The sequence below is a fragment of the Neovison vison genome, chromosome 5 (assembly GCF_020171115.1).
Source record: "Neovison vison isolate M4711 chromosome 5, ASM_NN_V1, whole genome shotgun sequence".
NCBI lineage: Eukaryota > Metazoa > Chordata > Mammalia > Carnivora > Mustelidae > Neogale > Neogale vison.
This window is the reverse complement of record NC_058095.1, coordinates 166189059-166214337: the sequence shown is the minus strand read 5'-3', so window position 1 is coordinate 166214337 and position 25279 is coordinate 166189059. Positions and strand designations below refer to the sequence as shown.

Below are 25279 nucleotides of genomic sequence, written 5' to 3'. Positions count from 1 at the left end.
CACCACGCCGAAACTCTCCTGCTTCCCTAGTTTGCCGAAACTCTTCACCAGGAACGGCGCTGGACTTCGCCGTGCACAACGAGGCTTTCTTCACTGGAGCGCGAGCAGACTGGGAACCAGACAGCAGGTCTCCTGGGCTGCATCCGCCAGGAGCAGGTGTGGAGTACGTGCCTAGATCTTCGCCTCGGTTTCCCCACCCAATCCTAACTGCCAATTTTCTTAATACACAGGCAATGACTTTCCCTCCCCCCACAAACTCCCCAAAAAACCAAAACAAAAAGGCCGAGCTTTGGATTCTTCCGTCGCTCCCCTACCTCAGGACAACCGGCCGCTCTATGGACTCAGAAAACATTTACTCCTCGTTCTGCTGCGAAACCCGCGGCCGTTCTAGAGTCAGACCCCATATACAACACAGTCCTCACGCTTCAAAACCAACTGAATGTCAGTGAATTATTCAGGGACGGGTGGTAGTTTCTCACGTGTTGAGTCGGTACACGGGCGCGTGCCCCACGGGAACGCCGCTGCGACCTCAGCTCTGGCTCAGCCTGGTACTAGACATCACAGGGACCGTAAGATCCCCCAGCTCCGTGGACAGCACAAACACACCCATCTTTCTAGATTTTTAAGAAAAATATTTTTTTCTCTTAAATAAGCCATAATGAGAAAGTGACTTTCCACCAGTGCTAAACGGCGATATGGAAAGAAACGTGGGTTATGAGGCAGCCACAGCACTTATCCCATTTCTGGGTTTCTGTGACCAGCCTAGACCGATCCGTGGTCCTTCACGGATGTCCTGACCCCAAGACAGGGCCGTCTTTAAGGCCTCGCCCCGTAAAACCGACCTTTACTGCCCAGCACCCACGCCCGCTACTCATGACCCGTGAGTCAGAAATGTCCCCAAGTACCTGGGGCACGTTACTCGGTACCCAAGTCACGTTAACGGAAGAGCTCGTACTCAAACCCCCGCCTTCTGTCTCCCGAAGCGAGCACGGATGAAAACCCAGGCCTGGCGGGAGACCGTGGAGGCGCCTGGGGGAGCGGCGGGCGCTGCTGGCAAGGGCTTGAGAGGCTCACCGCTGCCCTCTCTGACCCGTACGTATCCCTGAACGTCCCACGCTAGAAAGCGCTTGTCTTCCGCGGGTCATGACATCAGAGACCGCGTCGTCTGCTTCTGAACGAGGAACCACGCTCGGACGCCACGGGAACGTGGGGCTCATCTGCGTGAAGGCGCCGCTTCCGGACCCGTCCGCCTCCCGATCTCGGGCGCGGAGCCAGCTCGGATCGGGGCTGAGGCCACCTCGGGGACCGCTTCCCGCTACTGAGGCGCAGGGAAGCCGCGCACCGGCTCAGCCGCCACCCCTCGTGGTCCCCTCATCGCACAGGATAACCCGCCGCTGCACGTCGCTCCTGCTGACGGCTGACGTGGTCAGAAAGGGTCGCTAACTCCGGACGGCGCGTACGAGAAAGGTGGAAACCCGCGAGATAACGGGAACGCGCGAGGGCACCTCGGCACCACGCGGCGGGTTACCGGGCGACACACAAGAGCCGGTGGCGGATGCAGGGGCCGCACATGCGTCGTCCTCCCGACGTCCAGGCGCTGAGTGTCTGCGCAGACCGGGGGCCACGATGTCCCACGCTCCGCGGACCCTGTATCGGGCCCGGCCCCCAGGCCGTCCGGGAGCAGGCGGCATGTTGTCCCAGCGGTCCCGGGCTCAGCCGGAGCGCCTCCCTTCACCCCGACGCGACGGCACGAGACGGCCACTACTCCTTGCCGCTCTCCCACTGCGAAGACCTCACGCAGGAGCCTCTGTGGGCACCGGGCTCGGCTCTGTGGCGGTCCCCTTGGCTCTGAGTCGCCAGGAGTGTGGGTCAGCACAAAGAAGAACGCGGCCCACCTGGTCTGCCCCAGAACCGCGGTGGAAGGAAACCAGAGGTGAGTGCTGGGCACCGCTCTCGCTGACCACTGGAAGGTCTAACAACACGCGAAGCGGCCTCGGCTCCGCGGGACCCAAACCCGGGCCCAGCGCCGCAGCCCCGACCTGCCCTGCAAGGTTGTCACAGACACGGAGCTGAGCTGCCTCGTTCACGACTGGGAGACCAGGTGCAGAAAATAGAAAATTACACCCCATCGCGGATCCCTGATGTCAGAAAAACAAGTGAGCGTCATGGAGCCAGTGAGAGGCAGTGCTGGGGCCACGGGGGCACCGGGAGGTGTGGGCTCAGCGGCAGAGGCGCAGCTAGAAGTCAGCCCACGGGCTTCACGCTGAGGCTGTTCCTTCGGCAGCAGGACGGGCTTCATAAGGAGCAGCGGCCTCACACGGTGGTTCTGGGCTCGGGAGACACTCAGACGTCCTGGCGAACGCTGTCCGTCCACATCTGCCTGGGAACGGTGGTCGCGCTGCCAGTGGCCAGCAGTGACAGCTTTCTGGGAGGCACGGCTGACCGGACAGCCTGAGCCTGACAGCAACGGTCCCACGGCCGGACACGTGGATCCATGTGGATCCGGCACCCAGAGAAGCGGTTTGCGACCGAGCAGGCGGCATCCGGTCCTTCTCCTGGACCTGGGGTCTGCTCGCTCACAAGCTCCAGCAGGCAAGGGGCGTGGGGGTCCGTGCAGCGTCACAGGCATGAGGAAGGGGACGCCCTGCGGTGTGGGCTCTTTTCTCCTTCATCCCAGACACACCTGCCCAGGGCATCTCCTCCAGAACGCAAACTGAACTCTGAGTCACGGGTCGCCTGGTCGGCCTTTCCGCGGGACAGGTCAGAAGCCGAGCCCGGACAGGTGGACTTCTTACCCCCACGGGCAGCTCTCTCGAGCCTGCGGGTGCACCAGGTCGCAGCTGGCGGTCCTCATTCTCGCTCTTCCCAGGAAAACGCGGATGCGTCACAGCACGCGTTCTCCGCACCCGCTGCGGACTGGGGGTGCACCCGTCAAGCCGTTCTCTCCACGCTCTCGGAGCCGTCGAGATGAAAGCAATCACACGCTCCAGGTGCCGACAGACGCCACGGCTGCCGTCCACCCCGACAGAGCTCGGCGCGCAGCCTGCAGCTTTCCGAGAGCCTCTGCCATACAGGCTCCGATGAGCTGCTGGCGCTGTGCTGTCCGTACGTGATTTCTCCTTAAACGACGCACCATCGTCTCCCACAGCTCGCTGAGCCACGACCCTGCCCCTGCGGGCGTCTCAGAGCAGAGGACGCAGGGCCCCTCCCGTTCAGGAGTGGAGACTCAGGCCCGGAGCGTCTGTGTGGCCTCAGCCTGACCTGCCCCTTGCGAGGAAGTCGACTCAGTTCCTCCCGCTCGGAAGGAGCCTTCGTGGGAAGGACCCGCCGTGAAAGCCCCGGGAAGCGGCACGTCTGTCTCGAACGCTCCTTCCCCCACCCCTGTCAGAAACTGAGGCAGTGCTGGGGACCCAGGGCGGGTAGGGCAGCTGGGGGCGGTGGGGGCCACCCCAGGGACAGAAAAGGTGGGACAATGACCCGGCGCGTCAGAGTCCCTGCGGGAGTCTTTGAAAGGAAAACATGAACAGGAAGCGGCCGTCCCACTTCAACCAGGGCGGAGTCGGGAGCCACTGCTTTTGGCTGTCTCCCCTAAAACACCAACAGGGCTTTCTGTCCTAAATAAAGCATCTTTCAGTGTCTGGCTCTAGTCCACCAAATGTGCCAGGAAGGCCCTCGGACCGCCCCAGTGAACCAGGAGCTCTGTCTTCTGGAAGGTTCTACGGCACCACACTGTGCAGAACTTCCCACATCAACCCGAAGGCCCTGAGGGCATTGTCCCTGGAGGGAGAAGCCAGCCATAGTGGGAAGCCACCAGTGGCCAAAGGGGCTGACAAACGTCCTGCCGGCAAGACATGGGGCCGTGGGCGGCCTCAAGCCCCATCACAAGTCCCCACCACCTGCCCCGCCCCGTTCACCTGGCCCCCGCGGCCACGGCGTCTGATGCTTCCCCGATTCTCGATGCATCTGAATGGCACGGGAGCTGATTTTTCAGAAACGTGTCTGGGCCTCCCTGTCCATGTCAGGCACACTGGGGACGGGGTCTGCAGCACGCCCCACCGGAGACCACATCTGGTCCGCACAGGTCAGTGCAGAAAAGCACCCCCACCTCGGGAAGGTCCTGCTCGGCCGCGTCTCCCGGCACGGATCCCTCTGGGCGACCACGTACCACGCGCGTCACATGGGATTTCTGTGGTGAGCAGCCCGCTCATCTGTGTGGTGATTCTGACTGAAGCCGGGACCATCATCGTCACGGATTTTCCGTCGCAGTTTTAAAATAAAATCCCTCCATTTAACAAACGGCCTCGAAGAACAGGCGTTTCTGGAGAATTCTCAAGGTCAGCCGCATCTTCGATCGTCTCTGAGGACTTGAGTCCGTCGACCACACACATCTAGACACGTGGGCAGCCACGTACGGACTTAGTGGGCCCGCCACACAGGGGTGTGCGTCCGGGGCCCCACGTGGGGTCTGGGCACACTGCACGCGAGGGACACGGAGCACACCTTCGTGGACACGTGGGTGTCCACCTAAAGGAAAAGTTCTCCAAAATCCAGGCACCCATCATCTACCTTTTTGTTCAGAGCCGACTAGTAAATTCCGCACCATCCTGGAGAGCCACGGAGCAGTGACCCCGCAAGGGTGTGGAGTGCGCCTCCATGTCCCTGCGCTTGGTCAAGGAGAACACGCGGGGCACGTGAGTGACCACACTCCTGTCATGGCTTTCCTGGCACTCACAACGCAGAAAGTCCATGCCCAGTGTCCCCGTTTACAAGGGACCTACACACACCTGCTGCCTCCAGAGACATTCGGTGTTGTCTCTGCCGAGGAGGAGACCCTGGCCAGGGGTGGCTTGGGAGGGGCACGTGGCCGGATGGCAAACACGTCAGTGGCAGAAGTCGGCCTCCTGGTCCATGGCATATTCAAGAGACGTGAAGGAAAGGGGGTCTAGCTCGCAGGACGCACATCTCACCAGCCGTGGGGACAAGCCATGGGACAAGGGGATGCCAACCCAGCACTCGGTGTGGGGGGCGGCGGCCGCAGCAATGGCCCAGGAGCAGAGCGGGTAACCAGCGACCGCAGAGGGCCGGGAGACAAGGTCAGACAGAAGCTCACCTTGGAGGAGACGATTCTGTTATCGGGGTGTCTCTGCGGGATGTAGGCCTCAGCACCTGGGGGGGGCTCCTTGTGCCCCACGTAGACGGTCCGGCTGTCCACCCAGTTCTCTTCTCCGGCACACTGTGGGGACAGAGTGGCGTTAGCAGGGAGACCGCTCCTCCCGGAGCGCCGTCTGGGACCCTCACCCGAGGCCGCCCCGGTCCCACTCAACCCCCACGGGGTACGTTCCCCAAGGACCGGGCTGAGTGGGCGGTCTGCTCCCCCAGGGAAGCCGGCGGAGAAGCCCCTTCAAGCTGGTCGTCAGGGGAAAGGACACGGCGGGGCTCCAAGCAGACAGTGCGGCACGATCCCGGGCTCCCAACACAGGAGAGCAGCTGTCAGACCCCCGGGAGCAGGTCTCTAAGGAGAGGGGAAGACCGTCGCGCAGGACGGCACCGTGGGCGCTCCCGCTCCAGGCTTCTCCGAGCGAGAGAGGCGGCTGCGGTCTGGCCCGGAGTCGTATCATTCAAGGGTCGTGCCCGTGAGGCCCATGAGCTTCTGACCCCAAAAATCTTTACACTCATCCAACCCTATGCTGTCAACACAGAAGAGCCAGGACACCACAGTGACAGATGAAAGCTAAAATGACACCTCGAACAGGCCCAGCTCAGGGTCCCGGGGCCCCCTCCCTAGCCGGCGGCCCAGCTCAGGATCCTGGCCTCCTGTCCGGGCGGCCCCTGGGCTCCGGGACGCAGGGAAGGAGAGCCAGTCAGTGTCAACAGGACAGGAGAAGGCGGGTCAGATCAAAGCTCGGGCCCAAGTGTCCTTGATCACGGCCTCAGGCAGCTCCGCAGGCTGAGGGCAGCACCGCCCCCAGCTGCCCACAACGAACACGAAATGTTGGAGCGCCGGGTCTCCCGCCTCCGCCGCTTGCTGTGCTCACCCCTGTGGGTCAAGGAGCCCTCACCCCTGATGGGAACTCAGGACAGCCTGGCCTCGCCTGGGTTGGTGTTTCCGCTCATGTGCCATCGGTTTGCCCGTCCCCAGGGTCGGAAGCCTCTGGGCGCGCCCCTGGCACATGCGTGCACATTCCCTTAGCCAACACCGCCTCTAGGCCTCCCGACAAGGCGGGGCTTTGCGAGACGCCGGTGCAGACGAAGGGCAGAGACCAAGCTGGTCTCCGTAACTCCAGCCGTATGTCTGCACACGTTCGGCGGGGACGTGAGAAATGCAGGATCCCTGGCAGAGAACAGGCTGGCCTGTCACCGGCAGGATCTGGGGACGTGGCCCTGCCAGGAGCCCGCGGCCCTATAGGAACCCAGCGCCCCGAGGGCCAGGCCGCACCCTAGCCAGCACGTGCCCCCGCCACCGCCCCACGCCCCTTCCTGCTGCCTTCCCATTTGGGGGTGCTCACGAAACGCCCCGTAAGAGCATCACATGTCTTACTCTGAGTCAAGAAAGCACGGAGTCCTGATTCCCCTTTATTTCTCAGGACACAGCCAGAGGCTTCCATCCCTGCCACTTGCGAACTTACGTTGAAAGAGAATACACGAAAAAGGAACCAGGAAAAGAACATAAAAACAGCTTTTAGTACAAAAATGAAAATTCTGAAGACCTTTCTCCAGCCACTGGCTTCGGCCCCAACACTGACTGTGACACATCAGCCCTCCCACGGGGCAGCCAAGGCGCCCACTGTGTCCGGACGGGTCCCCCTCTCTAGGGAGGCAGAGTCGGAATGAACGTTATGAAGTCCAGCCCACATCCTGCACACCGTCTCGCGGACGCGTGCTGTTGAAGCACAGGACACCTCAAATACGACCACGCGGACAGTGACCGTCTACCGCCTGCAGGACGAGACCACAGAGTCACCAGCCAGCAGTCGGCCTCGCTACGTCATCACAACGACAGACCCACTGGGGAGGGACCCGGACGTCCCGGGTGAGCGCTCGGCCCCACCTCAGGATGCTGCCTTCCTGCCGTTCCCTGAGGGACAGAAAGAAGCCACCAGCTTCCAGAAGGCCCCTGGCTCCTGGGACCAGTGACCACTCGGTGGACTCGAAGGCCTGTGGTGAACTCCGCCTCCAGTGGACGCTGCTCACCACACGGTCAGCATCACGGGGCCCAGGGAAGGACACGGAGGAAGGACACGTCCCGAGGTCAGGACCTTACAGGGCATCCCAGTGCGCCCCTGAGAAGCCGGCAGAGTCTCCAGGTTCAGATCAAGACCACGGTTTGCGTGGTGTTCTCTGCAGAGGAGACTAAAACCAAACGTGCAAGACGTGGGGAGACCCGACCCACAAGGCTCCCCGGAGCGCCCATCACGCGTGCGTCCTGCAGTGGACCGGCTCCGTGGCTGCGGACGCGTCCCTCAGCTCTCCTGCGTCCAACCCTGTCAGCGGGATTCTGCTTCTCTGTCCAAGAAGCAGCGAAAATACACTTACTAGCCCCGATATAGGACTTCATGACCTCGCCAGTCCTGAGCCAAACACCAGCCCCACGGTCTGCGTCCAGCAGTGGCGCCCACGGAACGGCATCACGCCGCTCTGAGCCGGAGCGTGACCGCACGGGTCCTCACGAAACCCCCGAGGCCGGGAAGACAGTGACACCAGCCTCTGTCTTTAGGGATTCATCTCGAACTGGACCAGCGAGGACACCCAACACGGCCTCCATGATGCACACCTTGGAGCGCCGGGGACGGCCGGGGGTGCGCATCCCCATGCAGGGCTGAAGCCGCCCCCGACGGCTCCTCCCCAGCTCCCAGCGGCCCCGGAGGACGGCTCCCGCACACCCCCACGGCTGGCACCACGTCCAGACCAAAGTGGACACCTGTCCCACGGGGACGCGCCCAAGCATCCTCTGGCCTCCAAGCCGCAAACCCAGGGCCACGCCGGCGCCGCTCCGCACGCCCTCCCGCAGCTCACGAGGGGAGGCACCGTGGCGGGCGCATCCCCAACCCCGCGGACTCACAGAGGAGGAAGGCGTCCTTACCGTTGCGTGAGCGAAACTGTCACATACAGCAACGAGGAGCTTCACCAGGATGGCGGCTGACGGGGAGGCGGGCAGAGCGCTCGGCCGGCACCACTGCCCGGAGGAACCACGGAGAAGGAGGCGATGGGGCACTGAGGGCTCCGCTCTCCCGACCCGACGCGCCGACCCGCGGATCCGAGTGCGGACGCTGCCGCCCCCGGAGTGACGGCACGATTTCCCGCAGGCCACACGGCTCGGGGGCGGTCGGGGCTGGGAATGCCCCTGCGCCTCTGTCCCAGGGCAAAGGAACCTGCAGATACGGTCGTTCACTAACACGCGGCACGTTTCTGTCCAGTCTGAAACGATCAGGCGGACGGTCCGGTTCACGGAGAGGGACCGTGTCCCACTCCGAGTCCGTGTACATGGAGTCTAACCCGGAACAGGAGCGGAAGGGACTCTGGACAGCACGCGCACGCTCACGCAGCACCTGCCTCCTCCGTCCGTCCCGACGGCGCCGCCGACTCTCGCGTGGCTGACGGTCCCGTCCGCGCAGAGGCACACGACGACCGTTCGCGCAGACTGTCGGGCGGCAGCCACGTCGCGTTCGCCACCGGCGGCTGCTGGGAGGCGCGCACGGGAGCCACGGGAGCCACGCTCACACACCCGGGCGGCGAGGGCGGGCGAGTGTTGGGAGCCGGGCCTCTCCGTCACGGGCGGGAACGTGGGGCGGTGAGAGGCCGCAGCGGCTTCCCGAAGCGTGAGCGTGTGGTCACAGCCCAGCGGTCCCAGCGCCCGGCTGCGTCCAGAGCAGCGGAAGCCGCTGTCCACGACCCGCAGGCACACGCGTGCTCACGGCGGCCCCACTCGCGACAGCCGGCACATGCACCGGCCGACCGACGGGGCCGGTCTACCGGCGTCACGGGTCACCACCCGGCACAAGGACACACACGACGGCACAGGGAACCGGGAAAACACGGAAGGGGCAGACGCGGAGACAGGAGGCCCGTGCTGTGGGTTCCAGTCACGGGCAACGCCAGGACAGGCAAACCCGCAGGGACCGTGCCCGTCGGCGGCTGGGCGAGGGGTCGCTGATGGGGTCGTCTGGGGGAGGCAGATGCTCTGACTGGGGTGCAGCGGGCGCACAGCGCCGCGAACGTGTTCCACCGGCGTGGATGCGTCGCTCACGTGCCAACGCCCTGTGGTCGGCGAGTCCCACCTCACCCGCGACGCGACAGCGACTCCTGCTCCGTGAGTCGCCGTGGGGCTCGCGCGACATCTCCTCGCTCCAGCGACGCGGGGAGGTCACCCAGCCCCCAGCTCCGAGCGCGCCCGCCATCCGTCCTGGGCTCCAGCTCGCCCTTCTTCGTTTTCTCGGAGGGAGAGGCCACTCCTGGGTCTGAACCACGTCCCCTGCCCAGTCTCCGCAGGGACTCTGGGAACTGAGATGGAAAGTTCTCATGTAACCCTTTCGGGAAGTGAAGGATCCAGCAGGGGCCGTGACCGGGCAGACCCCCGTGCCGACGTGCACAGTCGCTCCGCTGTCTGCGGGCAGACGATCGGTCGTCCCAGTGACAGGAGGTGGGCCGGCGGGCTCCGCGGGTCCTCGGCGCACCTCTGCCAACAGCAGGCTCAGGCAGGGACCAGGCAACGGCTCGGCCGGGGGACCTCGGCCGCGGCTCCCGGGGCAAGGGCTTCAGATGCTAAGCCGGACCGCCTCACCTCAGGACGTCGCTGCAGCCAGAGCTCGCGAGGCTCGGTCAGGGCAAGGCCTCCTCACGGAGGCAGGTGAGCCCCCGACCCGCATCAGCACCTGCTCACCGGCCCGCCGCAAGGTGACCCGTCGGCAGAAGCTCTGGGGGTGGGGGGTGCAGTTCCAGGTGTGCCCATCAGACTCCCTTCGGTGACTCTCACACGACCGCAGGGGAGCAAACAGGAAGGACGCCGAGGGCCAGGGCACGGAGCGGGCCCGCCAAGAGCCGTGTAGGCGGCGGCCCCGGGGGTCCGTGCGGAAGCAGGACCGAGCCTCCTGGAAGGGTCTGCACGAGGCCAGAGGACACGGGCCGGCGCAGAGGGAGTGCTGAGGGCCAGGAAGAGGAGAAGAGTGTGGGTGACCCCAGCCTCCGCCAGCCCAGGGGCACCACAGCAGCCACCCCAAGCCTGAGACTGCAGCCGCTCTGAGAAAGGGTCACTGCCAGGAGCCGCGTGACACACAGACGCGGCCCTCGGAACACCCTGCGGAGCTCTTTGCCTTGATTCTTCTCTCCTACGGTAGTTTCGACAAGGATCCACTCGTCACTGCCCGAGAAGCCCAATCCTGTGTCCGTGGGCTTGGCGGCCCGTCCCTCTGGAGTATGGTGCTGGTGCTTGGCGGCCGACGGCCTCAGGGACGGGCTGACCATGGGCCACGTTCTTCTCTGTGACTGCCAGTGTCCCTCCTGGTTCTGCAAGATCCGGGGCACAGGCTCGAGTTCCTTGGATGCTGACCCTGCTCTCCTGGACATCTGGGCTGTTTTTCACGGATGTCAGGAGGACCTGACACTCGTCAGGGAGCGACCCCAAACCAGAGCCTCTGCCACTAGGGGTCTGGACCCCAACAGGAAGATGCCAACACGGGCAACAAACAGGGTTCAGAGTTCACCGGCTTCTTGGAAATGAGGGACAAGCCCATGACCGTGCGGCCTCACCCACCACGAAGAGTAAAGGACCAGGAACGAAGCTTGGCTCTGAGGTCAGGCGGAGCCGGGGGCACCCAGGATTCTCCTGCAGCTCCATGCACGATCCTGCCTCCGTCCCCTCCTTCCAGGGGCTGCGCCGTGCGAAGGACAAGGGGACAGACAGGGAGGGCCGACAAGGAACCAGGGAGGCCTCCTTTACGCAGACGCACAGACCTCAGGAGGAGCTAGTGGGAGAATGGAAGGGGCGTTTGCCGGGAGCGGGCGGGGGCCCACGGTGTCGGTGGCGGGAGCGCAGGACCTTAGCCCGAAGCTGCCCAGGGCCCCCTGGGGTTCCGGGGCCCGCCTGGCTCTCGGGACGGCCTATGTTGGCATGGAGCCAAGCCACAGGGTCCAGCCAGGGCTGACCCTGTGCCCTCACTACTCCACTGGCACTGCTGGTGGGGGGGGGCACATGAGGAACTGAAACACAGAGAACACTGCAGAACAGAGAAAGAAACCACCAGATTTAAGGAGGGTTAATGTTTTTGCCATATTTGCACCAAGTGAATTTTTTCCAGAAATTAACAAGAAATACAGGTTTTTAATAAGCATCTGAAAGTACCCACTTTCTCCTCCTCCTCCAGATTTTGGACAGCGAGGGTGGCAGAGAAGTCTCGTGTAGGGACCTGGCTGCAGGGGCAGGACCCCGGGGACACGGAGGCCGCCAGGCTCTGCCAACCAGGCGGGTTCAGGGCTGGGGCCCCTCCCACGGTGTCCCCCGGGCAGGTCTGTGTCAGGCAGTGGAAGGGGGGAACCCAGCACCCCTGTGGGCGTGGGGAGCGCCGAGGCCGTGCCGCTCCTGCAGCGTCTCCGGGCGCCCAACTGCTCGGCACAGGGACGTCCCCCACCCGCGCTCCCGACGTGTCTCCCGGGCGAAGACCCGCTCCGAGGCCGCGGTGCTGCCCTCCAGCTGCCTCTCCTTGGAGACAGGCGCCCTCCTGACTTCGCCTTTGAGCCGGTTATAAGATCTGGTTCCCTCGCAACAAGCAAGGTGCAGCCTCTCGTGTATCTGGGCGGGAATCATGGTTTTACAAAGTTCTGAAAATTATCCCTCCGCTGTGGGGGGGCCGGGTGCTCCACAGTGGGGTTCACGCAGGTCCCGGGGTTCCAACCCGCACATTCAGGCTCTGCCCGGCTCGCACTCGCCAGGCGGCCCACACAAGCAGGATCAGAATGTTCCAGAAAGGAAGAAAACAGAAGCGTTACGACAGCGGCCATATCCCGCTGCCGTGCCAAAGACGCGGGGAAAGAAGCAAGGACGCAAGCCGCGACCTTCCTGACGCTGCTGGTGGCCCTTCACCGCTGCCCCAGACCGCCGCCGTCCCGGACCACAGGGCGGGGAGGCCGACTGCAGGGAAGGCCTGGCGTCACCCCGCCGGCGTCAGAGGCCGCGCCATGACCAGCCCCCCAGGGTCAGCGTGCTGCTCCCCCTTCTTTGCACGGGACAGGGAGGGCAGGGCCGCCCGTCTGCTCCCGGGAAGCCCATCACTGGCTCCCCAGACTCCCGCAGGCACAGTTATCGTGGCTTTTGAGGGCTGCGGGCACAGAGCAGGTTTTAGGCCATGTGAACTATTTCCCGCTAATGCTGCTGGTTAGTTCTGCCCCCAAATCTGCAGGGTCACGGGCGTGCTCACCCCTACGTGGGGTCCACGTCCCCACATCTGCCAGAGCCGCCGCTTCCCTCTCCCGGCACCGACGTGGATTCTACCAGATTCGCTCTGGTCTGGGGAAACTGCATAATGTGTTCAAGGTTCCATTTATTTTTTCCTAATTTTTTTTTTATTTATTTTCGGCATAACAGTATTCATTATTTTTTCACCACACCCAGAGCTCCATGCAATCCGTGCCCTCTATAATACCCAACATTTTTAACAAGACGCATTTCCTAAAGGACAAACCTGAGCTCAAGGTGCTTCCGAAGGAGCACACCTGACCTCCGAGACCCCACGGCACGGGGCGTCCGCATGAGACGAGCACCGTCTGCTCACACGCGGACACAGGCCACGCCCCAGCCCAGGACACACGGGGCCACTGACTGTGGTGGCTGCCCTGCCCAGAAGGGAGAGGAGCTCCCCGTGCGTCCGTGCAGACCCCCGAGGCCACCTGGGGACGGCAGGAGGCCCGTGAGTTCAGAATTCATCAGCATGTGGCCGGGTGGACCCACGGCGGCGCTCGGACCCTCCCCAGCGCGGCTGGCTCTCCATCAGGCAGCCTGGTGCCCACGGGACACGGGGACCGTCGGGAACATGAGAAAATCAGATGGACTGTAGCCTGTTGATCACCTACTGGGCGTTTCGAATTTCCAGTAAAACAAGCCAAACCAGTTAGCCGAACACACAGCAGGGCCCAAACAGAAGCCTGCAGCCCGAGTGTGGTCCCTTTGGGACCTGCCGACAAGCCCTGCTCACATTACTGGGGGTGCGGCAGGTCCTGGTTCCCACGTCCGTGTATAGCTTTCACAGGCTCCATTCTGTCTGACGGGTAAGACGCTAACACGGAGCTTAGGTGTTCCCAAAAATAGGCTCTGTTCTGGCTCTTTCTCAGCGAGGGCCCGGGCGCCCCCACGGAGACGGTTTGCGGCTAGCACCTGCCCTCCAGCCCCCAGCCCGTGGCTCCCTCTGTCCCCGGCAGACCCGAGCCCAGCACCTCAGCCAGAATCCGTCGGAACACCCGGTTTTCCGTCCCCGGCGAACGTGGGGCACCTCCCTGCTAGGAACACGTCTCTAAACGCGAATCATCTGGATCCCCAAAGCTCCAGGAGCTCCACATAGTCTGAAAGCACGGCCGCCTGGACACTGGCAAGCGGCAGCCGACCTAAGCCGAAACGTACTGGGTCCAGAATCCAGATAAAACCTCTAACCACGGATGGTGTTCGGCCTGCCCTGCCTCACCGGCCTCCGACGGCTCGCGGTGGCGAGGACACGGGCAGGGCGAGGGCAAGACCCCGCGGGGACAGTGTAAGTGTCAAACCCCCGGTTCTCCTCAGAGCGCGGGAAGAACCGCCCCGCAGGAGGCCGGCGTGGGAAGCACTGTGGGCTCTCTCCTCGCAGGGCTGGATCACCAGAGAACGCAGCAAACGCACGGAATTCACAAGCGAGAACACGCCGGCATCCACGGACGCTCTTCACCCTAAGTCACTCGCCTCCCGCGCAGGGCGGACGCGATTCCTCCTGAGGCACGTGCAGCACCGGGTGCGGGAGTCCGGGCCCGGCGGCACCCACGGTCTGCGCACGGGCCGCCGGGGTCTGCGGGAGTCTCGGGAACCCAAAGTAGAGATTTCGTTTTGGGGAGAGAACTGCAGCGGAGCAACCCAAGCCCGGAGGTCGGGGAAGGTCGGGGAACCTGCTCAGTCCGTGGTGTGCGCGGCGGTGGCCGGCACCGGTCGCCCCTCACAGCACGAGGCTCCTGACCCCGAGAGGCCCCGAATCCGAGGCAGACGCGGGTCTGAAACCTCAGCACGAGCCCACGAGCCCACAACGCCCGCGACGACCCTCGCCTGACGTCGTGGGCGAAACGAACGTTTTCTGAAATTCACTTCGCGCGAGTCTGCGGTTTCCAGGGGCCACATGCGGCCCATCTCTGGCTGCTCAGCACCCCTCCCCCGCAGCGGACACCTGTGCCGCTGCCCCGTCCCCCGGGGCGGAGGCTGCTGGCGGCGCACACAAGGCCCCTGCCGGAAGGGGGCAGCTCGCCCGCCGCACACGGTCCTCCACAAGCCCACGGAGGGGCTAGAGGTCAGGCCTGGCTGGACCACGGCTCGGGGCCCCGGTGGCTGACCGCTGCCCAGCACGTGCCCTCGCTTCCCACCCGCAGCCCAGCAGCGATGGCCCTTCCCCGCGCGGTATGAGCTGGTGACTCATCGCGACCAGCCTTGTCCTCTGCAGGGCAACGCGACGGCCCAGGCAACGGCGGCACTTTCTCCTTCCTGCTGCGGGCTGTCTCCGCATCCACGCGCCACACACGCCAGCGGGCAGTGGCTGGAGGCCAGCTGCGGGCCAAGCTGGGTGAGCCGGGCCAACAGGAGGGACCAGAGGGCAGCCCCCAGGGCTCTGTCTCTGTCAGGCGGAGCCAGCCTGCAGCAGGGGTCCGTGAGAGAAGCTTCCGGAAGCGGAGCCACAGGCGGGAAGGAGGGACGGTGAGTCGTGTCCGGGCCTCCCTCTGTGCGAGGCGAGCACTATCGCCGGCCGGCCCCGGGCACCGGGTGACCGCAGGGACGGGAGCCGCTCCTACCCGGGCTCAGGCAGTGACAGCCTGACCCGTCTGATGACCCAGGAGCACAGCCGTCCAGGCCGCCCCAGGGTCCCAGCGGCAGGACAGACGTGAGGGCTCCATGCACCGTCACAGTAAGACTCTTGGCCGAGGGGGGAGACAAGCCTGCGTTTCCCAGCAGGCGAGGTGCTGCACGCCGCAGGGGAGGGGGCAGCAGAGGGACAGGGCGGAGCTGGCTGTCGAAGGCTGGGGTGCAGAGGGAAGGGGGTGACTGGTCCCAGCACCAAGCAGGGGTGTGTGCTCAGGCTGCCGCGCCTCTTCTGGTCTCTGCGACACCATCGCTGCAGCCAGACCACAGCACAGAGCCCACGGGCAGCGGCCCACACCGCCCGGCCGTCTCCGGTCACAGCCCCGGCTGCACGAGGCCAGGTCCCGCGGACCCCGGCAGGGACCCCTGTGCTCCCACACGGCAGCCGCTTCGGAGTCCAACATGGAACCGTGCAGAGCCCGGAGGCCCTACGGCACCGCGGGGATGGTCGTGGACACCCACTGACCCCCTGACGGTGTCCGAGGCCCTAAGGAAGCAGCTCGGCCGGCCGCAGGAAGCTGCGCCAAGGGCTGCACTTCCAGGGTCGGCAGCAGGGGAAACGGCGTCGGCCACACCCGCCGGCCTTGCGACAAGCCTGCGCACCCTTCCCAGCCCAGCCATGCCTGTCCCGGGCTGCCCACCACCACCAGGCGGACGCAGGCATCGGGGGAGCACGGGCGGCCCCCGATCACAGAGACCGCAATCACCGGCCGGGGGCTGAGGCTTCCAGGGCCATCTTCAGGGGACGCGTTCGGTGCCCGTCCCTGCAGCGCATGATCAGCCAACGGCCAAGCTGACGGCTGCTCTAGGCACCCCATCTGGGGTCTGCGGGGGGTGGGAGAGTCAGCCGGTTCCCTTCTGCCCGCCTGGCGGGGGAACCCAGCAACGCATGGCGACCCCAGGCTCCGGCACAGCCGCACTCAGACAGGCTCTCCCTGGTGTCTGACACCCGCGCAGCGTCACCGTCATGGTAATGGGCCAAGACAGTAACCGGTCCTGGTGAAGTGCCCAGGAAGGTAAAGTAAAATCTCCCTACGGCTCAGGTAACGGCTGCTGTTCTCAAATATTCCCAGGTTTGTGTTAACAGGCGCAGCACCTCACGAAGAATCAGAAATGACCGTCACAAAGGACAGGGTTTTATACCCCAGTTCTGCAGAAACAGGAGCCGACGGGAGCGGTCTGCGCCAACACCCTGCGCGGCCTGGAAGCGGGCCGTGAGCTGGGAAGCCAGGCTCACGCTCGGGTCTGCAGACGTGGCTCCCAGGTCTCAACGGTTGTCTTGGCGGGGTTTCTCCGTCTGCACTTGCACACGGCTCCCGCCGGGGACGAGGGCCCCGTGCCCCAGTCACTCTCCCGTGACGACTGCGCCCTCCACTCTGGTCAAGGGCAGCGGGAACCCTCACGTGGACGTACACGTGGCATCCCGACAGCTCAGCCTCCGGGACACAGCTCTGGGTGAGAAGTCACGTTCCGTCCTGGGTGAACACACGCCCCAGCTTCCTCCCGGCACGCAAATCCTGGCACACCGGGAGCATTCGTAAACCTTTTTGTTTCTGGTGTTTTGAACTTTATGATCCTAAGTCAAATCATGCCACAGACTCTGCTCTCTGAGCAGAAGCGGGCGTGAAGGTCACAGGGACAACAGCCGGGCGGGGAGGAGAGAGTGAAACCAGCCACTCAGGGACGGTCTGCGGCCGTCACACCCCTCGACACCCCATCTCCAGGCTTTATAACAACAGGGAGTTTTTAATCACACCTGCTCCAAACCTCCGCCAAGGCCCGGCCCCTCGGGCAGTGCCGCGAGTCCAGGGCACAGCACTCTGGGACGGTCAGAGCGGGTCACTCCCCGAACACCATGCCAACTCCTGACGGCCTTCAGGTCACTGCCCCTGACCTCGGAGCCCGGCCTCCAGCTTGACAGCAGCACGAGAAAACCCACTCCTTCAGCCAGGATTTGCAAAGCCAGAAGCAGCCGCAGGAAAAGCAACGCATCTGCCTCATGTCGTGTCTGTGCTTCCTTTTTCAACTTTTTTAAGAATTTATTTACGTATCAGAGAGAGAGAGAGAAAGAGCGCAAGCACATGAACAGGGGGAGGGACGGAGGCAGAGGGAGAATGCTGAGCAGGGAGCCTGATGGGGGACTCGATCCCAGGACCCCGAGATCATGACCTGAGCTGAAGGCCGACACCTCCCCAACGGAGCCCCCCAGGCGCTCCAGGGTAGCAGTTTAACAGGAAACAGGGAGCAAGGTACCAGTCCGTTTGAAAACTCCTTATACCTCGACCTTTTTAAAGGAAACACTTGGCACCAGGTGAAGCCATCGTATCGGGCGACCAATGGTTCCCAGGGGCTGGCGACCCCACACCCCAATCTGCCGGATGAAGGAAAACAAACACCGGCAAGACAGAGCGGCTTTGCCAGATGGGGCAGGTCCAGGGTAAAACCCAGGGGGTCTGGTACCCACGCGGACCCCAGTCCCGCTGAACAAAGCAAAGGGCCTGGTGAGCCACTCCTGCCGGCAGGGACCAGGAGCAGAGGTCAAAGTCCAGAGATGCCGGCCACGGACGCGACAATACACAGGGCAGAACGAAGCCCTTGGAGAAGCTGGTTTTCAAGGTCTTGATAAGATCCCACTCCAGAGGCCCAGGGGTCACATTCAACACTGGTTCTGTCTTCTCTCCGGGTTGGAAACTCAGATGTGGGGAGGGCCAGGCAGGCAATGAGCCCGCGGCCCCAGCCTGGGCAGCACGCTGTCCTCAGCGGACGGGGCTTCCCACGGGGACACCGGGCCGACGCGACAGGAAGGCAGCTCCTGCGACTCCCGGGGCAGCCACGCGCCCGGAGAGCAAACACCCACGGTCTGTTCTGACCAACACGCGTGACTTGAGGGAGACGATGCCCTTTCAGACTGGACGCTGCTCTGGCAAAGTAGCAGCTAAAGGAACCTGCTTCGTAAAAAGAAGAAATAAAACAAAATAAGATAAAAGCTTCCCAGACAGGATGCAAAGCCCTTCCAGATGCTCCCAGAGCCTCCGTAACACAGCGACCAAGGGAGAAAGAGTCCGGACCCTGACTCGGGCCCCCGTGGAGGCCTGTTGGCTGAGCTGACCGCGCAGATGGGACGTGTTACTGGTGTTGACACTGAGCCTGGGCCTTCCGAGTCAGGCCGTGTCCACACACCCGCGCGGCGGGGGGGGGCACCCGGGGTAGGGGACGCCTGCAGAACAAGTCTGCCGGCCTGGACTCTGTGGTATGGGGGCTGCTGGCCCTGTGCCCCCCACCCTCTGCCCACACAGTGCCAACAGCAGCTCCCCAGGGGAGACGGCCAGAAAGGCCTCCAGACGGTCCAAGCTCCTGGGGGAGGTCACAACAGAACCACTCCCAGCTGAGAAACCGCCGCACGGAGCCGGACCCGACGTTAACCCCGCACCACCGCGGAGAGGACGCAGCGGGGTCGGGTTCCCAGGGAGGGCAGGGCGGCTGCCCCGGATGCCGTCCACCGGGACGAGACGTGGGTGCACCCTCCCACCAGGGCGGGCCCTTCTGGAGAAACCTCCCCACTTGGGTCCTGGGGCTGCGTCCCAGAGACCACACTGCAACCCCTCTTGCCGTAGAGACCTCCGTGCTTTCCGGGTGATTCCGCCGGTCGGCGGTGACCGGTCTCAGAGAAGGTGTGACTCACATATTAAATCCTAACATCCACCGTTTTAGTGCCTTCTGTTGTCAGTTCCCTGCAGGTCGTGGCTCAGTCATCAGAAACGGCCGCCTACGGCGGGGCGCCTGCCCGGCAGGACGGCTGGCCCCAGAGTGGACGCCGGAGAGCCAGTGTCGCTGTACTCGGGGAGAGTGAAAGGGTACAGCCGCTTCAGAGGACAGTTCGGTCGCTGTGTAAACCGTGAAACACAAAACATAACCCTCAAGGTGACCCCGTGAGCCAGCAGACCCACAGCCCGGAGGACCGTGACGGCAATGGCGGTCGGCCGGGGATGGGGGGGCCAGTCTCCCCTGTGCACCTCCTTGCTCCGCGGAAGCTGCTGCCAGGGGAGGAGGCCCATGTGGCCGGAGCCACCAGGATCCCAGGCTGCCACGGCTGTGACAGGGAGCCGCGAGGGGCTGTGCCGGCGGGGCCCGGGGGACCACCTGCCCTTGGGCCGCAGACCCAATGCTGAATCACCGGAGCTTTCAGGCTGGGGTTACTTGTGACTCAGCCAAGGTAACAGTGGGTGACGGGTCACCGAGGAAGGTCACCGACGGGCACGCAGGTGAGGGCATCAGCTGCGTCATGATTCTCAGAGGAACAGAGCGGGCTGTCGGCACCATCGGGTGGAGCGTGCCCTCTGAGCCGCCCTGCACACCAGGCCGTGCCCGTGGGTCAGGGCCACGTGCTAAGGATCCCCAGATTCAGCAGGATCCTGACACAGTGGCCCCAAAACACTGTGTGCAACACTAGCAACTCCAGGGAAAGACAGGTCAGAGCCGCCCAGCCACGCGGGGAGGCCGGTTTCCTGACCCTCCCACTGGGAGTGTGACGGCCACATCCTCCAGTGGCTGCCAAACCCCCCAGGTGCGCACGGTCGTGACGGAACACAGGCCACAGTGTGGGACCTGCCGCGAGCCCCGTCCGCGCTGTCCTCAGCAGAGCTGGGGCCGAAGCACTGCCCTGGGGCCCGTGTGGGGCCGCGTCCACCACCAAAGGACCCACTTGTCTATCTCCGTCGTGCTTCGTCAGACGCCCATTGGTTCAGAAAGCCAGTCTGGGGCCCTGCCTACAATTTGATGTCTTATACAAGAAGCTGCCCTCAGCTTGTGTTTCGGCTGTGGACTTCTGTAACGAGCGAGATCGAGCATCGTCAGGACCTCAGAGCTGTTCTGACTACAAACGAGGGCGACGGGGTCCGCGGAGCGTCTGCGCTGCTCCGACAGGGCTGCGCAACGGGCGGTCGTTTCGGGACGTGGTGACAGACCTCGGGCAGCCTCTGGGACCACACACAGGCAAGAGGTGCGGCCTGGACTCCCTTAACCCCTTGCAGGTAAAATAAAGAAGCCACACAGTATGGGCACCAGGCTTCGGCAGGACGCCAGCACGCCGGCAGCATGTGGCAGGTGCCCAGTGGCGTCCGACACCTCAGTGCCATGGCGGGGTTAGGGTTAGGGTTAGGGTTAGGGTTTGGGTTAGGAAACAGCGGGCCTCCTCGCCGACTGGGCCCGGGACGTGGGCAGGAGCTGGGGGAGCCACGGAGCCTTCCAGGGGCCGGGGACCCGGGCAGCAGCTTCTTCCCAGGGACTCGCGGCCCTGATGCAGCCGGACGGGGCCCCGTGGGGGGCTTGATGCTGCGAGTACCGAGCACGTGTTACAAGCGTACCCCCCGTGGGCCGCGAGCTCTCGGGCACACAGACCCGGCACGCAGGACGTCTCCGTGATGCGAACACCACGACCATCTTCGCCTGGTTACACGCCTTTGGACACTCTTCACACCCGCGTCCGAGAACTTCTCCGAACCCGCACGTCTGCTACGTAACCGCCAGATGAGAAGGGGACAGAGACCACCTGTGTCTGGGGTTCGTGACACACGTTAAATTCCCCCCAGCCCTGCCACGCGCTTCCCCTTCCTTGCTGCAGACGATCCTACATCCTTTTAAAAGCTTCCGAAGCTGCCGTAAGATGTTCTCTAATGCACTCGGAGAAAAGCGTTTCCCTGAAACCCCGCCAGAAACACTCTTTGGCTTTGCGGCCTTGGCACGAACAGCCCACATGCCGACGGGGCGAGTCCTTGCCAGTCGGGGTGCGGAGCCCCGGGGGGCGGCCCCGGCATCTTCTGGTGTCTGTGATCTGCGGGCGGCCCGCATGATAGCATCTCTGTCACCACCACCCTCCGTGCCCGCTGTCCTGCCCGGCCCTCACCGGGGACCCAGGCTGCAAAGTCACCCTTACTCCCTCACGGACCCGGTTATCCCCAAGTACACACGGGACCCCCGACTCCGCGCTCAGCATCTTCTGAAACATCTCACAGTCGCCGCACGGCAGTGACCCTGCTTCCCACTGTCTCCCACCCCCTCCCCACCGCTCTGGGCACCCAGTTACCCACGCCAAGTCACCATGACCTAACCCCGCAGCCCCACTCAGGACGCGGACGCAGCCACAGAGCATAACGAACCCAGCGGAAATTCAGGCAAAAGGCTTGAGAAGACATTTCCACAAAGACGATGCACACATGACAGACACGCCCACGAAGAGATGCCCAATGTCACGGACCTCTCGGGAAACGCGAGACAAGACCATAGCGATGCAGCACCTCGCACCCAGGAGGACGGCAGGAGCGGAAACCAGAAACTAGCCAGTGCCGGTGAGGACGCGCAGGACCCGCGTGCAGCAGGCAGCCGATGGGGCCGCCACGGAAACGGGACCGACTCGCCATCCGACGCGGCAGGCCCACTCCGGGCACTCACTGGACAGACTGAGAGCAGGATCTCAAGGAAGGAGCTGTGCCCTGTGCTTAGCGGCATTCTAAGCGAGAAAAGACGCTCCCGCTTTCCCGTGATACGAAAGAGAAAGTGCTCGTAAAACCCCCAGGGTCACCTTCGTGGCGACGGCCACCAGAGCAGAGTCCCCGGCGTGGCTGGCGACCCTCAGGAGGCGCTGAGTCTCACCCCAGCTTTGTGGGGTCTTAGTATTACTATGACGCTCCTCTTGACTGGTAAACTGAGGCCTGTGACAATTTTTAAGTGTATTTGAGCAAAAATCTGGCCCCCAACCTCTACTGCCAGCCACGTGGCCAGAGACATGAGGATGGCCCCCTCCGTGGTTTCAGGCTGCTCAGAGTTAGACGAGGAACACACAGCAGGCCTGGGCCGGGAGGCCGACCAGCCGCCACGGCCCTGACAGCATCTTCACGCCCGCGGGGAACCGCGTCGCTGGCCGCATCACGTGGCGTGAAGGCCATTCCGCATCGCGGCATCTCAGTGCTTCCAGGAGAGGCCGAGGAGCACCGGCACGGGGTGGAAAACACCGCAGCCGCTGGACGCGGCGGAAACCCGCAGCCTCGCGGCAGGCGGCTCTGGGGTCCGTCCCCGGGTTCGCGCCTGCCCCACCGCTGCGGCTCGAACCGGCGCGGGTCCACCCGCCAGCCCCAACCGTCGGGTCCCGCACCGCAGACCCGAGTGTGTAGACGGGACCACCACGCTGCCCACAGCAGAGGTGACGTCTGTCCCGCTCTGAGAAGCCCTCCCTGGATTCTCCCACACGGTCAAGCGGTATTTAGCAAAAAGGTCTAAAGTTACACGAAGTTAGTGTAAAGTTGAACAGAAGCCACGTGCCCCGTGGGGAACTTCTGGGGACACTAATATCCACTTAAGCTGTGCCCCTGTTTCCCCGACACGTGTCCGGGGAGACCAGCCCTGGGAAGCCGGCTCACCCACAGCGGGAGGGCGTCAGAGCCTCCCTCCAGCTCAGCCAACCCCCAGGGCACCTTCTCAGCGTGGACGCCGGCAAGCAGTGCCCGTGGCAGGCGGGAGATGCCCGTGGGCCTCCTTCCCAAGGTGATTGCATAGAGAGTCGGCGTCTGGGGGGGAGCACGCGGTCTGACCCAGGGCAAAGCCGGTTTCACGCACCTGCCACGGACGCCAAAGCCTCTCCTGTCCTCCCCCAAGGCAGGGCTCCGAGTCCCCGTCATGTCCCCTCTCCTGCACTGGAACCTCCCCCAGGATGCGGCCCAGCCTCCCCGGGGGCCAGCCTTCTCCCTCGTCCAGGGAACTTCCTAAGCAAGCACTGCAGGACGTGGGCCACGGCCGCCTTTCTGCACCCCTGCTGTGTCCTCCTCCTGTCCACAAGACGGAGAGCCACACGCGGGTGGTCAAGCTTCAGTGGACAGAGGGCTCGCCCTTCCAGGCTGCCCACAGCTTCTGTCACAAACCCCACGCACGGGGCTGCAGAAAGTGTTGCCAGCGGCCTGGTTCCAGGAGCCGTGGAAACAGACGACCACGAGTGCCTCCGGGGCTCCTGCGACGGCTGCAGGCAGCCGGGCTCGGCCGGGGACCCGGGAGCACCACGAGCCCGGCGTGGAGAACGCACTCTGGTCACAGCAGTCGCCTCACGCACACCCGCTGATTCACTCAGCACTTCGACCCGACCCCTGCCGCGATCTGCAACACCAACCAGGGTGACCCTGTAGGGCCCCCGTTCCACGCTCTCCCCAAAGCCCAGGTTTCCCTTCCACTCAGAGACGAGTAAAAGGGCACGAGGCCCCGCTGACCTCCTGCCCCCGGCTGCTGGTCACTCGCAGCCCCAGATCTCTGCCCTCCCCACTGCCCTGAGCTTAGGGCCTTTGCCCGCACTATCCCTCACCTGGGCCACCTTCCCTCCCCCCCTCAGGCCTTGCATGCCCGCCAGCCAAGTGAGGTCAGGCCTCCCCCCTCTGTTGGAAATCCCCCCCACCCCAAAGCCCATCATCCCCTCATCCCCGACCCCACTGGGGGTTTCTCTGCGATACAGACAGCCCCATGACTTACTCTGTATCTCCAGGAGCATCTCATCGGGAAGTAACGTGCACACGAGAAGTGACTGTCCCGGGCGTGCCACTCAGCCTGGCCGCGGGCGCCCAGACCCGGCTCGAGAAGCAGGACCTCCCTCCTGCCCGGAGCCGGCCGTCCCGCAACGCCCATCCTGGGATCAGCGCCGCCGCCTCCGGGCCGGTGTCCCGTGCACCTTCTGTCTGGCTTCGTGGCCTTCGTACCGTGTCTGAGTCACACTGCTCACGCATTCTTCACGTCACGTGCACCAACATCGCACGGTACGTTTGGTATTTTTCCAGTGCAGACCGGCTATTCCCGGGCACACACACGTGGCTCCACCGGCTGTGCCGAGTGTGCCTGGCAGGGCTCCGGCTGAGGGTGTGGCCGGCGTGTGCCACGGGGCTCACGCGGCCACACCGCCTCGCCCACGCTCGGCGTCGCCCCCGAGCTGGACCCGTCCCTGGTGTGTTCACCGGCAGGCCTCCCTCCCCGACGCGCGCCACGAGGGTATGACCTTCAACACGTGTTTTCAGGCGCTCGTCAAACTATGCTGCCGGAACCCCCGTGTGCTCCAGCGGATCACGAACGTTACCGTAACGGGCCAGACTCTACCCGAATCTTCATTTAGTTTGCGTTGCCTCATGAACGCATTTTGTGCGCCTCCGACAGAATGTTTCCTGTCCGCAGCTCCGCACGGATTTCTTCTTTCTGGTTCCAGGAAGCTCCTTCAGATCCTTTAGCGGAGGACGGGGCCAGGGCAGGTGAAGAGCCGTCGCCTCGGACGGCGCGGGGCCCTCCTCGCTCAGAAGCAGGAAGCGCTCCCACCGCGGCCGCCCCCGACTCGGAACCGAGGCGCGCCGAGCACGGGCTCCACCGGCAGCTCGGAGGGAGCCTGTTCTATCGCAGGGACGCTCTGAGACGCTGCTGCGGGGACAGCGGGCCACGGCGCGGGGCCCAGGGGAGGCTGGCCGTCAGCCAAGTGTGGCCACGTTGAAGAAGTCACAACAGGAAGCCACACAGAGGAAAGGTACTGAAGTACTTGGTCACATTCCTTACTAATGTTTACTATGTTAGGACGTTTCCTTTTCACCCAGTAAGTCTGGGTTTGGACATTCCAACAGCGTGAGGCAGGACCACGGTGACCACGAGGCGACTGACCGGGCACCTGAGACCTACTCGGCTCAGATTCCCTCTTCCAGTTTGCAACTCAGAGATGCAGACGGGGCACCCGGGTGGCACAGTCGGTTGGCGTCTGACTCCTGCTTTCCGCTCAGGTCATGACCTCAGCGTCGTGAGATCGAGCCCTGCCCCAGGACCCACGCTCAGCGGGAAAGCCGCCCGAGGCGCTCGCTCTGTGTGCCTCCCCTCTCCCTCTCCCTCTCTCTCCCATGCACGCACACTCTCCAAAATAAACAAATTTTTTTTAAAAAAAGAAAAACACTTCTACTTTCATCCTAAAGTTCTGGTTACTACAAATTCCTTGAGGAACGTGGAGCGTGCGCGGACAATTCCTCTAGAAACGGGCACACACACGCCGGGTCTGTGTGCACCGACTGGCACGTTTACGAAGAAAAGGAAAGCGTTCTGTGCAAGGCTCCCCGGTTGGGGCCCGGGCCTGGGTCTCGGTGAGAAACGGGGCAGAAGGTTCCAGCCCTTAGCCAGCCCTGCAGCTGCCTGCCCCCGTGACTCTCCCCTTCGTGC

The 25279-nt window shown here is 63.9% G+C and overlaps 1 protein-coding gene across 7 annotated transcripts in view; it reads right to left on the bottom strand.

Annotated features, from left to right (window-relative positions):
- The window catches only part of ATP11A (ATPase phospholipid transporting 11A), a 103575-nt gene that overhangs the window by 55542 nt on the left and 22754 nt on the right, over positions 1-25279 (bottom strand). For 5 of the 7 annotated variants that reach the window (XM_044250134.1, XM_044250140.1, XM_044250137.1 and 2 more), the window contains exons 1-2: positions 23576-23732; positions 5111-5233 (exon numbers count right to left, since the gene is read on the bottom strand). In XM_044250134.1, the coding sequence (XP_044106069.1) occupies positions 5111-5233; positions 23576-23728 (276 nt within the window). In that variant the 5' untranslated portion in view covers positions 23729-23732. Of the gene's footprint in view, positions 1-5110; positions 5234-23575; positions 23733-25279 lie in introns of those variants that run through there. The other 2 variants (XM_044250136.1, XM_044250141.1) reach the window with 1 other exon arrangement.